Source organism: Clytia hemisphaerica, unplaced genomic scaffold (assembly GCF_902728285.1).
Source record: "Clytia hemisphaerica strain Z4C2 unplaced genomic scaffold, Clytia hemisphaerica genome assembly, whole genome shotgun sequence".
NCBI classification, from domain to species: Eukaryota; Metazoa; Cnidaria; class Hydrozoa; order Leptothecata; family Clytiidae; genus Clytia; species Clytia hemisphaerica.
In genome coordinates this window covers 795,044-811,816 of record NW_027104338.1, presented here as the reverse complement: position 1 = coordinate 811,816, position 16,773 = coordinate 795,044, and the positions used below count along the sequence as shown (strand labels likewise).

The 16,773-nt window shown below is 35.0% G+C and overlaps 2 protein-coding genes across 4 annotated transcripts in view; one reads left to right on the top strand and one right to left on the bottom strand.

Moving 5' to 3' along the window:
• Positions 1–7,926, top strand: part of LOC136817920 (uncharacterized) — a 29,846-nt gene extending 21,920 nt beyond the window's left edge. The window contains exons 11-15 of one of the 3 annotated variants that reach the window (XM_067074261.1): positions 1,144–1,209; positions 2,030–2,072; positions 5,641–5,784; positions 6,578–6,665; positions 7,322–7,926. In XM_067074261.1, coding sequence (XP_066930362.1) covers positions 1,144–1,209; positions 2,030–2,072; positions 5,641–5,784; positions 6,578–6,665; positions 7,322–7,423 — 443 coding nt within the window. In that variant the 3' untranslated portion in view covers positions 7,424–7,926. The remainder of the gene's footprint in view (positions 1–1,143; positions 1,210–2,029; positions 2,073–5,640; positions 5,785–6,577; positions 6,666–7,321) is intronic. The other 2 variants (XM_067074262.1, XM_067074263.1) reach the window with 2 other exon arrangements.
• LOC136817785 (centrosomal protein of 70 kDa-like) overlaps positions 1–9,372 on the bottom strand; it is a 75,422-nt gene extending 66,050 nt beyond the window's left edge. The window contains exons 1-3 of the mRNA XM_067074102.1: positions 9,328–9,372; positions 9,095–9,141; positions 8,402–8,498 (exon numbers count right to left, since the gene is read on the bottom strand). Of these exons, the coding sequence (XP_066930203.1) occupies positions 8,402–8,498; positions 9,095–9,141; positions 9,328–9,355 (172 nt within the window). The 5' untranslated portion in view covers positions 9,356–9,372. The remainder of the gene's footprint in view (positions 1–8,401; positions 8,499–9,094; positions 9,142–9,327) is intronic.
• Between the last annotated feature and the right edge of the window lie 7,401 nt (positions 9,373–16,773).

Genomic DNA, 16,773 nt, shown 5'->3' with positions numbered 1-16,773 from the left:
TTGCTTATAATCAGCATAATATAACAATAGGAAGACACTGTCCCGATATGAAATATGTGTCTGATATGAAACGGGAACACTTAGGTAAAAACAAAACCTTTAAATGGATTTGTTTTGCTTAGTTTTTGATCATGTGAGTAGCAAATCGCAACTTGCCTTTTATTTACAGCAAAAGAAGTTTGACATTAAAAAGCTAAAACAATACATTACCAGACCGGAGTTTTTTATTGCTTGGATATAGCTTTTCTGCAAAGGTTTATAAGGGAGTTTCTAAACATCGACCAGAAATGGCGACCACGACCGGCGACCAGATAAAATTGGGTTATCGAGTTTAACTGCTCTCTCCACTGTAGAGAACGTCCAAAAAGTAACCTTTGTAACCAGTCATTTTTTTTTTGACAAATCGGCACTCTTTAACAAAAATATTGACAGGGTCATTAAATATGATGTCTGTAACCTTTATTACACCCAATATCTTAATTATGCTGAATGAGATGCCTTTAGTATGAATAGATAGAAGTTTTCAGTAGGAAAAAGATGGGAAGGCAAGTTTCAGAGATATGAATCTAATCAATTATTCGTTTGTATTCATGTTGACAAAATGACTGATTTCGACAGAAATAATAGTCCGATGATTAAATACAAATATTCTCAAACCAGTTTCAAAAGATTTTGTGCCGCTGATTATTTTGATGCTGATAATACAAAAGCATAGAAATTGATACCCTAATCAAGCTCCAAGAACGTCGGAATGGTTGTTTTAAGCACTTGGCACGTGGCTCTAAATAGACTACACAGGGGGCTTACTCTTCAATACAATATAATCAAATTAAAAGGAGAGGCAGGGAAAAAACTCGATAACCCAAATTTATCTGGTCGCTGGTGGTAGTCGCCGGTCATGGTCACCGTTTCTAGTCGATGTTTAGGGAGCCGGATATCGAACAAATAATGGAATTGCTTTCTTAAATCAAAAGACATTCCGTTTGTAAGGTAATAAAAATGGGTTTTAAAGAAGGAAATTGAGTATGTAATCAAATAACTAAAAACATGTATTTTAATTTAAGTAGATTCTGTTACTCTTTTTTTCTGGACACACTGTATTGCAACACAGGAAACAAACAATAAAACCTTTTCTTTTTATAGAACTGGACCTGGACAGAGACGCAATGCAACAAACTTTTGGTTACATTTCAGAAACACTATCTTCCAGTGAGAGCAAATCACTGAGCTTTATATAAACACTGGAGACAGTTCCACAATCGCTTCCAACCAAAATCTTTGTTCGAATCTTTTTTAGAAAGTATGGTTAAAATGTGGATGTATTGCATGGAGAGCGCTATAGATCTACTTTTCCTTGAATACTTCTAATGTAGCGCCGTTTTCCATTAAGCAAAGTTTTAATACTACGATAGCTTTCTTGGGGGTACCACTTTCGGAAAAAACTTCTATCAAAGATGGCGGATATAGCTTAGTCCAGGGTTTATAAAGGTCAGACATTACTATAAAAAATTGCATACCGTTTTCAAGAAATACTTCTCTCGGGAGGGCACTTACCTTGACGGCCGACGGGGACGTCCCCGCTAGAGTTTGAAAAGTGGACCCTGACAGATATGAATTTTTGGTAAATTTGGGATCCTGTCAGACAAATTTTTCCCATTTTCACCCTGAAAAGTGACAAAAAATGACTAAAAGTGGAGGAGAAACTGAAAATTTCTAATTTCCAGAATGAAAATCGTCTAAAATAGCCACAAGTTAACCCTGTCAGTCAGATACACTGCTTGAAAATAAGTAAATTTGAGACCCTGTCAAATATTTCCAGGACTTAAAAAAGGGAACCTGAACAGCCGCACGTCCCCATACCCAATTCTGCCCAAGTGCTCCCCCCAGATATTTCTATACAAAGACAGGGAACCGGCTGCTTTCTGATATGTTTTATTACAACAAAAACTATTGCATGGAACCACACAGCCTATTTTAGAAAAGTAAATTTGATCGTCCCTGATATGCTCGTCCCTTTTATTTTTTGCAGGTTTCGAAATAGGAGAACCGGAACCACAAATTACAAACACGAGGTAACCATCTTTACAATTCCACTCTTTTTTATGAATATAACATTCCGTAAGAACAACATGGCTCAGAAACATCAAAACATAAGATTTAAGGACAAAGATGAGCCTGGGGTGACCAACCAAATTGGTTAAAATAGAATGAGAGCTCTGAACTACCTCCATTTTGCCATAAAGAATTAGCCTAATTCATAGGATTCGTATTTTTAGTATGATTTTATCTACGTCACTGCAGTAATCAACTTTTTATGGTTGAGTACTCTTTTGCGAATTGAGATGCAAGTTTTACGAAGTCAACAAAAATGGAACAAGCTAGATGCTGAATGGACCTACCTGATGATAAAAGTTAGATAGCAATGCGAGGAGAAAAAAATCAGTCAGTCAGAAAATATAGAGTTTAGCGAAAATGCATAACGCAATAAATTCATCATTGATTGTTGATGGGGGGAGAGGGAAGCGTTGTAGGGAAAAAATAAATAGAAAGTTCTGGTCGCAAAAATCAGTTTTATTGACAATTGAATCATGCTTGATGGTGATCATTGTTATCAATAATGTTTTTGTGTGAAAAACATAGAAATACAAGGAAAAAAATCTAATGAAAATCTGCAAAAACGGCGATTTCCGGCATTTTCAACCGGAAAAAAAAAATTCTCAAATATCAAACTCAGCCATGTTTTGAGCATTGCGAATACGCATCTTTCTGCAAAAAAATCAGAAAAATAAAGGTGAAAATTCGAGAAAATGTAAAAAAACCGTTTTTTCCGGCATATTTCCGGCATTTTCGGCCGGAAAAAAATGTTTTTCGAAAATCGGGCTCCGTCTTATTTTAGGTATTGTCATATTGCATCAGTGTGCAAAATTTCATAAAAATATATACAGTACAGCTCGAGAAATTCAAGAAATACTGTCTTTCCGTTGAAAATAAGTTGCTCCGGTGATTTTTAATAAGTTCCGGCTTCAAAAATCAATTTTATTGAAAATTGAAACATGCTTGATGGTGGGCATTGCAATTAATAATGTTTTTGAATGAAAAAACAACCAATTATAAGGAAAAAGTCCAATGAAAATCCAGAAAAACGGCGATTTCCGGCATATTTCCAGCATTTTCGGCCGGAAAAAATTTTTTCTCAAAAATCGGACTTGGCCATGATTTTGGCAATATTAATACGCATCTTTGAGCAAAAAATCAGAAAAATCTAATATAAAATCTCGAGAAAATGCCAAAAAAAACAGTTTTTCCGGCATATTTCCGGCATTTTCGGCCGGAAAAAAATATTTTTCGAAAATCAGGCCCCGTCACTTTTTAGATATTGTCATTTTACATCAGTGTGCAAAATTTCTTAAAAAAACATAAGGTACAGCTCGAGAAATTCAAGAAATACCGTTTTTCCGGCGAAAATCGGCTGTTCCGGCGATTTTTAGAAAGTTCCGGCTTCAAAAATCAGTTTTATCGACAATTGAACCATTCTTGATCGTACACATTGCTATTAATAATGTTTTTGTGTGAAAAAACAACGAAATATAAGGAAAAAGTCCGATGAAAATCTGCAAAAACGGCGATTTCCGGCATATTTCCGGCATTTTCGGCCGGAAAAGATTTTTTCTCAAAAATTGGACTCTGCCATGTTTTGGGCATTGCTAATACGCATCTTTGTGCAAAAAATCTTAAAAAACTAATGATGAAATCTCGAGAAAATGCCAAAAAAACGGTTTTTCCGGCATATTTCCGGCATTTTCGGCCGGAAATGATTTTTTTTCGAAAATCGGGCTCCGTCACATTTTGGGCATTACCATTTTGCGTCATTGTGCCAAAAATCAGAAAAAACTAATTTATTCATAGAATTATATTTCACAGGTCTATCGACCTCTACGAAATAATTTTAGATTTATAAATTGTCTAATTCTTCATCTGTCGTCCAGTCGCCAGAAGATATGGACAGAAGAGAAGACGTTGTTTTGGTCTTTGTCCTAGATTTTCGAACTAGGCGAAGGTTTGTTCTAGGGCTTCCTCTTACATGCCAAACGAAATCGTCATTTTTTGAATTCATTTTTTTCGCCTTTTGGCACATATCTTTAATGATTTTTCTTTCGTTGATGGTGAAGTCGTCTGTGATGCTAAAGCCACCAATTTCATTGAATCGTTTCAGCTTATGCAGATTTTGCATTATCCGTTCTTTTTCCTCTATACTTTTTAAGATCAACTTGATTGGACGCCAATGTAGCCCTTTTTGGTTTTGTCCAATGCGATGATGGTGGGACGGTTTGATATCTTGAACGCCAATGTTACCTAGTATACCTTCAATATCTATTTTGTCCTGTTCCTGTTGTTCCTCTTTGTTGTCTACCTCTAATTCCACCATTCCATGTATAATAATATTTTGTTTTCTTGATTCGATGTCTCTTTCTTCATTCTTGTTTTCTTGTTGGTGTTCTCTCACTGCTGATTTGAAATTATCCTTGTGTTTCTTAGTTATTTCAGCGTATGTTTTTTCTGATGTTTTCTCTATGTAATTCGTCGTTTGCTTTATTTCTTCTTTTATAATCTGCTTGGTTTTTATTTCAAAGTCAGCCATCTTATTGGTTAAGATGTTTTCGATATCGTTCTTAAGGCTGCGGTTCTTGGCTAGCTGGTTTTTGAGCTTTTTAATGACGTCGTCCTTCTTCTCAATCTCCCTCTGCATCATATGATACGAGTTCTCACCTATTTTACTCATTAGAGATCGTGTTATCCGCACGCAATTCTGACATAGATATTGTTCGTTATAAGTGTTGGCAAAGATTTGCAGCTGATAAAGCGGTAACTGTGTGCACTCGTAGTGTACCATGCGGTGGCATTTTCGGCATTTTAGACGGTTTTGGTCATCGTCATCTGAGCAGGAGGTGGGAGTGCATGTTTGGTTTTGTTTAGCTTCTTCAAATGGTTGTTTTTCTTGCTTTTTGTCGGTTTTTTCGTTCATGTTTTTGATTTTGCTAAATTTCAACCATTTTTGAAGAACTGCACAAAATGCGTGTTGACTAACTGACGTCAAATAAAAACTTTGGGCCAATCTTGAGAAAAGCTGGTAACAGACGGACGGACGGACGAACGGACGAACGAACGGACGGACGGACAAAGGTTAATTTATAGGACCTCCAGGTAGGTCCAAAAAAGAAAAGCTCTTATACTCCTAAGTTAATCGAATGAGGACGAAAAACTAATTTCAACGTCTTTAGAGGAATCTGCACATATCTTTCCTTTCCTCTCTTGCAAATTGCATAGAAAATATGTAACAGATGCACGAATCCTATGAAATAAGAACACAAGGCCAAAAAAAATAAGAACAAATTAATAAATTTCAACACAAATACTCTCGAAAAGTAAAAGCCTGACCAAAAGATACATGCCGTTGGAAAGATATTAATTTAAAGTAGGTATACTCGGGTGGCGGCTGAAAATAACCAAATGGATTACTACTAGATTACTACTGGATTACTACTGTCTCTCGCATATTAGATAGTTATACTCATTTCATTTTGAAAGTGTACCTGAGGTTTATATTTTCAAAGATCATCTCTCTCCTTTTAATTCTCATAGTTCACATAAAGATTTCAATGACTACCATTACCCCGACATTGACGAGATCACAGCCAATATGTTGCTGAGAGATAAACACCACGGACAGTTCCTTGTGCGAAATGATAAAACGAAACCCGATGGAAACTACATTTTATCAATCAGGTAAACCCTTATTTTTTATCAAAACCGAAATCTTTTTTCCAGAAAATACTTTAATTGGATTAATTTTTGCGAGGTTAAATTTCGCGATTTCGCGAATTTTTACCATTTTCGCGAAATCAAGTCATGCGATGAGATTGCTAACTCGCGAAATTAAGTCCACGTGAAATTTTCGAAATCTCTTTTTCGGTGGAGGAACCAGTCAAAAAGTCATTTTTGGCAAAAAAAAAAGGTCATTTTCAGTTATTTTCAGGCTCATTTGTGAAATTAAATCTACGCGAAATCTTTCAAAACACTGACTCATGAAATTAAATCCAGAAAACGAAATTTAATCTCGCAAAATTTAATCCGAAGTAAAGTGAATCGGAATGAATGTACACTCGTAGCTCTAGTTTAGACGGCACTCTTTTTGCGCTACCTATTCTAATTGTAAATTAAAGTGGAGTTTTATATCCACTAACTCAGAAAGTAAAGAAGCCACCTTATCAAAATCATTTGAATTTTCATGCGACCAATCAGATTTCTCAGTAGTTTTTGGTTGTTTTCTTTTCTTACTGTGATTTTGAACTTCCTTTTCGTCATCAAAAGGTTATTCTGACAATGTCAACGTTATTTTGATTATTCAAACAAATATTGATTTACTTTTGCAAAGGCGTTTCCAAAGACGTGGGAGAATCTTTTCTACCCTTAGTCAAGACTAAGGCATTTTCTCGTTTATATAAAACCGAAATTCTTTTTTCGAAAGCCTTTACTTCTCACTTCATTCTGACTAGTTTTCTATTTCATCTTTACTCAGGAAAATTGATGGTAGTTGTCAACATTTAGAATTTACGCCCGTAGGAAATTATGAAGTCGATAGTGATCCGCAAAATCAATTTTCTAAGGTAAGTTTTGATTTTCTTCCGAGCCTAAGAACAACTTCCAACGTTTTAAGATCTGGAAAAGGCCAAAGGTTGCATCCCGCTTCCCACTCAGGGAAGTCTCAGCTTTTTGGTACGGCTTGAGCACATGGGTCACTATATACTTTTCACATTCCATTGAGACAAGATCAAAACAAAGATATAAACGAAATATTAAAAAAAATCGAATCCAGGCGTTCGAAATCTAAACGATTCGAATGATTTTTGTATTTTTGTTTGATTCTATCTGATTGGACATTTATAAAAGGAACAATAGAATAACTTCACAGCTCTGCTTAAAAAGTAGAATATCTTCAACTTTTGTCACACTCTCAAGCGACGGGACTGGAAGGCTTGATTTATTTAATTCATGCAATACTTAAACCATGCGTGTTGTTCGGCAAGCGAATAAAGAATGGGAAGCGACCTCTAGCCTCTACCACTCGTCTCGTTCTCGGGCTCCATACGATTTTTGACGTCACTTGAAACTTTTGAATCTCCTGTGGTAGCGACAAAATCAAATTTTCGTGAAGATACTTAAAACGCTTCTTATTCCAAAAATCATCAAAGTGAAATACGCATAGTAATAACATATATAATTGGTTTGAGGTGCTGTCTTTAAAACTATTCTCTTTTTTAAGGTAACAGAATGCCAACATATCGAAGACGCAATATCGCAATTCTTTGACAAGTATAAAACACCCATGACACCGCTACGTAAATCTGTGTCAGCGTCACATTAAAAAGCAAAAGGTAGCATGAAAAGGATGGTCATGTTACTTCTCAAACAAAAACAGAAGATAATTCTCGTGAATTCGCATAATTACCGAACCAAATCTTCAAATTAAATATAGAATCACAATACTCAAGGTAGTTAAAATTGTACTCAGTCAAGTGAGGTAAAGGTTGCGTTCATGACAAATCATTAAGAATGCAATGGTTAGGGTTAGGCTATTATCATTTTTATTTTACCAGCATAAGAGAAACACCATTGTATCATTAAAATCAAAGCCTTCCAAATCTAGCGGATGTCTGGAGACGAGGTTGCTATAAACATTAGCAAATTGTTTAGATCAAAGAATATAAACACAAGCACGTTGTACATAAAGTTGCACAACTATGGAAATAAACTTTTTGTCAATCTTTGTTATGGAGTTTTCCTAAATAGTTGTATTTTTGGTTTAAACTTGGTAATTTATGTAGAAGAATAAATTGTCGTTAATGTTATTTATTTTGAAAAAAAAACAGATATTTTTTTACCAGCAAAAATTATTCCAAAAATTCTCCTAAAATGGTTAGAATTACTTTTTACTGCGAGCTCTAACCGTGTCGGTCTTTCCTCTCTAATTACAATATCGTGGCTTTACAACTTTTATTTCCACTTTTGTGAACATTACGTAATGTTTCTGCACTGTTTTCAGTTTTACAATTGCTACTTCCGCTTCCTTCGTGTTTTTTTCTTGTACGTGATCATATAGAATGGTACAGCTATTGTGTAAAATTCATCCCAGGGTCCTAAAAATCCAACCTTAAATTCAATCAAAGTGGAGCCTCGCCCTCAACACCTATTCGCGCTCACCAAGCTTATTAATTTAGCGATTCATTTTCCACTTTTGTAATCATTGTAAACATAATTCTCAAGCTGTCCCAAAATACTTGGACGGACATTATGAGATTTTAACTCAACTGAGGAAAAAATGGGAAACGAAAATTTCACTAACCTTCTTTGTGAGTTGTTTCCAAGTTTGATAAAACAATTGGCGTTAACCCTCTGCTTCGTAACTTTTCGTTCACTTCTATCCAATCAGCTTGTTCTACCTAAAAAATTTTAAGAAAAGATATAATCTGTGGAAGAACAATAGGTAAGTGGCCTAAAAGTCTGATTCAAAAAATTGATACATTGATACATTGAAGATATAATTAAAGTTTACCTCGTTGAAAAGATTACTTTAAGTAGACTGCCAATTTTTTTGGAACGGACTTTAGTAGATATATGATGCACGACCCCTCGATAAGGGTAGATATTATTTCAGGATATTTAGGCTTCTGAAAGTCCATTTTACACAAATTGCGTTGAGGAAAGAGAAAACATTGTAAAAGCTTATAAGCATTTTCTTATCTATCTGTATGTGAAGAATCACTTCAAGACAATTGATCACGATCTTTCTTTGTAAACACAACAAATGATCATGGAACAATGGTGCACGTTTTTTTAATAAGATTTGCACTTATAAACATATCTAGGGATATGCAAAGCATTACATATGCCTACATTTTACAAGATTTCCCTAAAATTTGCTTATGATAATAAGCATCCTGCAAGCATTACTCAGTCTTGTCAATGTTTCGATCTAAGCATCTCTGAGCCAGTTTTTGGATTTTTGTAAAAAAACATGTATAATGAAAAAGCTTACTGGATGATTTCCATGTAGAAGAGACAGCTGTTGCAGATCTGTTGTGTCTGAGAGAAAATCAATATATGAAAATCAATATAAAAAACAGCTAACCTACAATTTGCTACACACAATTTCATGTTAATGCTATTTTCAGGCATTGGCTGTCCTAAATTTAACTTGTTGCCTATTGAAATGATTTCACGATAACACTGAATATCAAAACATCATAATTTCATCAAAACTTTACTTACTAAAAGTATTTTCTCTTGTGCTGTCCATCTATGCCTTGCGTGCCTAAAGAATAAAAAAGTAAAAAATCTAAGGATCCGAACCTGCAGTTTAATTCACCTTTTATTTTAAAAGCACATCATAACCAACCACCATATTCCATCTTACATACATACCAGTCTACCGGATATATGAGTGTTTTTTTATTTCCGTGCATTCCATTGAAACATGGCGTTGTTGGGATTCATGCTGAAGTTTCTAAATTTTTCAACTTGACGTTATTGATTATTGATCACTGATTAGGAAAAGGTCTCTTGCATCGAATCCCCACTTTCGTCTGAGAATTGACAATAAGAAGAAAAGTCTATAACACTTCATTTGAGACACATAAAGGTGGTTAATAGGGTGACATTTGTAAGGCCACCTGTTGTCCATTATACTTTAATGGGATTAATTTGCGTGGGTATCAAATTTTGCGTTTGGGGTAAAATTACTTCCCTTGAGAAATTTCAAAAGTTTTTCTCAGACATTATTGAATACTGAGGTATAATTAATAGATCTTTCAACTATCATTATTCCTTATTTTTATTCGTGGAACTTTAAAAAAAAAAAATAGAAAAGTTGTACATTTTACTGCTCTAATCACACACTGAATTTGAAAGATCTTCTATGTGGCGGTTTTTCACAAACTTCAAAAAACTGATTTTTGTCCTGCAAACTTTAAACTTAAGTTTAAGTGCTTACGTGTAATATTGCAAAATATATGTTTCCCATAAATTTTATATGAAGAGTTAGGGCTGGTTAGAGTTAGGGTCATTTAATTAACATAACCGTATGGATGAATGTACGGATAATGGGTCCTAGGACCTTTAAGTATGAAATATATAGATAGAGAGATACATGTTTTTTTTTTATAAGCATAACGCTTATAAGCATATGAAGGCTCAGATTTGCAGATTTAACAAGCATAGCCTGAGCATATACGCCAGCCTGAAATATTTTTCACGTGGTCAATCTTTTTCTCTTCAAAAAGGTTTGGAAGTGGTCAAGTAAAAAAAGACACTCCACGACTAGCCACACTCCACGACTAGCCACACTCCACAACTAGCCACATTCCACTGTTCCAAAAAATATGAACGCCTTTTGAATCGAATGTTAACAAAATTTAAGAAATTGTATAAAAATTGGGTTGGGTGAATCAAAAGCATAATAATTCATAAGCATATAATAAGCATATGCTATGCCTGGATGTGTTAAAAGCTTACTCGAGCCTGACCAAGGGGCATACACTTGCTTATAAAAAAAACATGTAGAACCGCAAATCTTAGATAGCAAATGATGTGAATACGCTACTCTCACCAGGTAGGCTTTCACACTGCAAAAGGAACAAATCTTTGCGACGAGAAATGCGTAAATGCGATCGCACGCATTCATACAAGCATACAAACACAGATATAAAAAAGTCTGTTCTTCTGCGAAAAATTGCGAGATCTGTTATCGACACTCGACATTGACGTGTCAATCAATCGTGAACACTGAGAATGGGCTTTCGGGCCTGATGTTACTTGAATATATAGATAGATAGATAGATTAAATTGTTAATTAGATTACTTCTTCAAATTATGTACTTTTAAAATGCTTTAAAAATACATTTGGTTGTGATTATGGGATGTTTGATTGGATAAACTTGGTTGAAGTATCAAAACAAATTTGTTGTCAAAGACAAAGTGATTTAATAGTTAACTGAAAATACAGGCCAGATATCAACAATGGGCCATTCCAGAACTTGTCTGTAACAGGGGGACGACACAGGATTTCCGAGGGCAAAGGTTTTCACCAAAATTCGAAATTTCCAAGGCGAGAGGAGAAAATGTATGAATTTCCAAGGCAATTGAATTAAAAAAGGCAAAAAAAGAGGAATTTCCGATACATTTTGCAAAAGTACATGGATTTTTATCGGAATTTCTGATCACCACTGGAAAAGAAAAATTATTTCTGAGGCTAGAAAAAATTAAAAAATGCACGTCGTCAGACGGGGGGTAACAAAAATTTTCTGGAATGGCCCAATCCCATGTTTTGACCAATCGTCCCAAGTATAGAGCCATTCGTTGACGGTAGATTTCTAATACAAAATCAATTTTTAAGTAGCAAAATCTGGAATTTCATAATACCTTTTTGAAATTTTGACAAATTCTATGGAATTTTCAAGCGACGGGTACATAATGCATAAAACATAAAGCATATTAATGCATAATAGTATTGTGTAATTTAAAGAACGATTTTATATTTTCCAAAACTTTCCTTTGTAGAGGGTTAAACCACGAAAACCTCTTTGGAAGAGTTTAAGTAGACATTCCAATCAGAGGGATCTCCCCAGAGACATACTATTTACTTTTCGAATCCGAACGAAAGAGAAAACATTCGAATCATAACAATAAAGGGTTTTCCCCTTCTTCTTCCTAAAAAAAAGGTAATCATAAACATTCGAATGTAAAAGATTCGAAGTCTATTTTCTTAGATCTAGCCTTCGCAAGAAGCTCTTTAATTTATATCGGCAGGATATTGACTTATCTAAACAAAAGGCATCCACATTTAGTTAATGGTTTGTAAGAGGGAAAACCCGTTGAACTTTATTAGCAATTGTTCGAAAAGATCTCTGAGAAAACCCAGAATAAAGATCTTGCTATAAAATTTACGTTTTCGAGTAAGAAAAGTAATATACGGAGGAGATATTTTCGTGTTTTTTCTACACTATACTACATTCTGTAAAATACAATATGAAAATCGAAATGGCGACAAGCATTTTCAGTGGATCATAAACTTTCTTTGTCATCCAAAATTCAAATTTACAGCTTTCTACCCTTCATTTTCTGGTAGAAAATGGAATATTTGTTTTGCTGAAAGTATTATCTTTCAAATTCTCCTTATTATAACCGGCAGGTCCAAAATGCATAAAACATAATGCATATTGCATAATGCATAATGCATAATATTTGAAAAATGTCAATTTTAGAGGCTGTAATAAGGAGAATTTGAAAGATAATACTTTCAACAAAACAACTTTACCAATTTCTACCAGAAATTAAAGGGTAGAAAGTTGTAAATTTGAATTTTGGATGATGAAGAAATGATTTTGATTTTCATAGCTGTATTTTACAGAACGTAGTATAGTGTAGAAAAACACGATAATATCTCTTCCGTATATTACTTTTCTAACTCGAAAACGTAAATTTCATAGCAAGATCTTTATTCTGGGTTTTCTCAGAGATCTTTTCGAACAAACTATATTGCTAATAAATTTCGACGGGTTTTCCCTCATACAAAGCATTAACCATGTGAATACTTTTTGTTAGATAAGCCAATATTCCTGATCTGTTGCATTTTCTTATTATTTATTCTATGCTGAGGGAAAACCTCGTTCGGATTGGAAAAGTAAATATCATGTCTGGGGAAATCCCTCTGATTGGAATGTTTACTTAAGAATCTCTTCTAAAGAGATTTTCGCAGTTTTAGCCTCTACAAAGGAGAGTTTTAGAAAATATAAAATTGTTCTGTAAATTACACAATACTATTATTATGCATTATGCAATATCAATTATGTTTTATGCATTTTGTACCTGTCGAATTTCTGAATCTACAGTCAGTACCTTTAGCCAAATTAGGAACATTTTTCTTACTTTTACTAGTATTCCTAATTAGGAAGAAAAAAATTCCTAATTAGGAATATAAAGCAAATACCGAGATTTTCTCCAAAAATAGAAAAAATTGCACGTTAAAAAGTACTTCATAAGATTCTTACCATTCCATTTAGGTGGTAAAGAAAGATTGAGCTCTTGACTTGCTCGGGGGACCGAGCTATAATTCCTAGAAAAAACTTCACTTCTCCCAGCCTCTCCTCCCAGTAATTGACATCTTATTTATAAAACGCGGGAAAATCACTTTCTGTTTTTCTATGTGATAATAAATAGTCGAACGCGCGCAACGCACTGGGCTCAACTTCAGTGGCTTCAAATTATTCATAGGCCCAATTGTACACCCCCATATATTCACCCAATGAACAAGTGTGCCAAATTTCAACCAAATCCGACCAATTTGGAGGCCTGTAGGCTGCTCCAAAGCTTTAGCCTCGTTTTGGCAAAAAACTCGTCCCCATGCCCCAAAAATCAAAATTTTTGAAAAATTCAAAAACCACACCCAGATATTCACCCAAGGAACAAGTGTGCAAAATTTCAGCCAAATCGAACAATTTTTGAAGTCTCCAGGCTGCCCCAAAGTTTTAGCCTCGTTTTGGCGAAAAACTCGTCCCAGGCCCCAAAAATCAAAATTTTTGAAAAATGAAAAAACCACACCCAGATATTCACCCAAGGAACAAGTGTGCAAAATTTCAGCCAAATCGAACAATTTTTGAAGTCTCCAGGCTGCCCCAAAGTTTTAGCCTCGTTTTGGCGAAAAACTTGTCCCAGGCCCCAAAAATCAAAATTTTCAAAAAATCAAAAAACTACCCCCAGATATTCACCCAAGGAACAATTGTGCAAAATTTCAGCCAAATCGAACAATTTTTGAAGTCTCCAGGCTGCCCTAAGGTTTTAGCCTCGTTTTGGCGAAAAACTCGTCCCCAGGCCCCAAAAATCAAAATTTAAAAAAAATGAAAAAAAAAACCCCAGATATTTACCCAAGGAGCAAGTGTGCAAAATTTCAGCCAAATCGAACAATTTTTGAAGTCTCCAGGCTGCCCCAAAGTTTTAGCCTCGTTTTGGCGAAAAACTCGTCCCAGGCCCCAAAAATCTAAATTTTTGAAAAATGAAAAAATCACCCCCAGATATTCACCCAAGGAACAAGTGTGCCAAATTTCAGCCATATCGAACAATTTTTGAAGTCTCCAGGCTGCCCCAAAGTTTTGGGACATACACATACACACACAGACACACACACAGACACACATTCTCAGATTCTAACTCAACTGAAGTTGAGAAAACGGTAACGTTCGTTTAATTCCTAATTTGGAATTATTTTTTTGGGGTGTTAATAATTCTACTATCCGCAAATGAAATTTTTCTTCCACAGTTATCATATTTGGTATACCAAATCTATTGGTCATACTTGGAATTTGCGAATGTAGCTTGTTTCAAGATATTAAACTTTTAAATATTTCTTCCTAATTAGGAATTTTTTTCTTCCTAATAGGAATAGGATTCCTAATTAGGAATCCTGGTTAAAGTAAGAAAAATGTTCCTAATTTGGCTAAAGGTACTGACTGATCTATCAGTCTGCTTTTTTGATACCGCCAACTGCTCTAACTTGAGATGATTGGTCGAAACATGGGACTGGTTACATGGCCAGACGATCTCAATCGAACGGAATCGACGATGGAACCAGTCGAACCAAATCGAACGCAATCGACCGATTGAAATTCGATTGTCAAACGCAATCGAATCTCAATCGAATATTACCGCAATTTTCAGATTCAATTGATATTCGATTGCGTTCAATTGATGTTCGATTGCGTTCGATTGCTTCGATCGTCGATTCATTAACCCCCGGATTGTTCATTGCATAATTTCTACGGGAAATCGAAAGTAATTTCATTTGGCTTGTTATGTTTGAGAGCTTAGATGTTGGAAAGCTGCAAGAATAAAGCCAGACAATCTCAATCAAACGGAATCGACGATCGAACCGGTTGAACAACAATCCAACTAATCGAATATTACCCAGAATTTTGACAGTGTAGACCTAACTCTTCATGCACAAATTACGGGAAACGCATATTTGGACCTTGTACCCTATGCTGCACTCAAGCACTTGAGCCAAAATCCCGCAAAGGCGGGACAAAAATCAGTTTTTTGAAGTTTGCAAAAAAACGCCACATAGAAGATCTTTCAAATTCAGTATATGAATAGAGCAGTAAAAAATACAACCTTTCTATTTTTCCATTTTTTTGCAAAAGTTCTAGGAATGAAAATAAAGGGATAATGATAATTGAATACTATCCATTGATGATCCACGGCACTATCGTAAAGCTAGAATCGCTTCGCGTACTCTTCGCTTGAGAAAATGATTGACAGATTGAAGTTTTTCATCCCCGCGGTGCGCGCCGCGCGGGAGCTCGGGCGTTCTGCGAGAGTTCTCGGCTCAATCCTCGGACCGCACTAAAAATGGTAGACTGAGCTCTGATAGATCATTTCGATGGAAGTTGTTGGAATGTTTACAAGGCTCTTGACAGAATATTGTTTGTTTTATTGTCAATGATGACAGTGCCGTTATAAATTTTGTTAGATCTGACAAATTGATGTTTGTAAGTGCACTTTATAGTTTTGATTCCCATTGAAGAATCATATTCTGGTTTTCATGTTATCAGTCGGGTGTTTAAGATAAAAACTGCAATTATTGCTCTTTTTGGAAATTATTGCCGAAAACGGCAATTTTTTTAACGATGAAATGCTGAATCAGCAAAATGTGTTGTCCTTTTAAGGGCAAAGATGTCAGAGGTGTTTGAAAATAGTAAAATTGCATCGAGAAAAAGGTTTTTCGGATTTTTAAAAGTGATTTTTTCAATTTTTCGTTGCTCAATAACATGAAAAGTTCTAAAATAATAAGTTAAAAGATCCTGCATCGATGCCGAAACACAGCCAGAAAGAGATAACAAAACCCCCGTTGTAAATTTGTTTACATATATATGACTCGATTTTGCTATCTGCATTTCCAACAAAAACCAGTTGAAAACAAAACTAAACGAGGCATAGTGGGCCTACGTTTATCGCGAGGATGTCAAATACCACGTGTTCAATAATAAAATCAACTTTTATTTGCAAAAACGGCAATAATTGCCGAAAACGGCAATTTTCATTTATTTACTTTTTTATTTTTCTGCTGATTCAGCATTTCATCGTTAAAAAAATTGCCGTTTTCGGCAATAATTTCCGAAAAGAGCAATAATTGCAGTTTTTATCTTAAACACCCGACTGGTTATTAGATGCTGTTTTAGAGCTTTAGAGCTACACTGTTTGACGTTCGATTGAGATTCGATTGCGTTCGATTGAGATCATCTGGACATGGGCAGGATTGTTTTTACTTTATAGCGTATAAACAAGGCCTTAGCTTAAGAATCGAAGCACTGTCTTGGGAATTGATTGACAAATTTTGGTTGGTTGATTTTGGCTGCTGCACGTTTTATTTCGTTTCAAATTTTCAAGTTTTAATTAATTGTCTTGCAAACTTGATTCAGGTAACTCTCATCCTCTTGGTTGTTGCAAATACATCCTGTTCTGTAGATGACTGATGTTGTTTTTTCTGAAAGCTTAATTTCCTAGTGTGACTAACTGTCTGGTCTTTCACTTACTGTAAAATCGAAAGAGAAATTGTGTACTTTTTAATATGCCGTTCATTAACTCAAATAAAATGACTTTGGAGGTTTGGTGAAATGGTGGCTGAATTGCCATCCCATGTTATGTTTTGTCACATAGTCCCAAGTT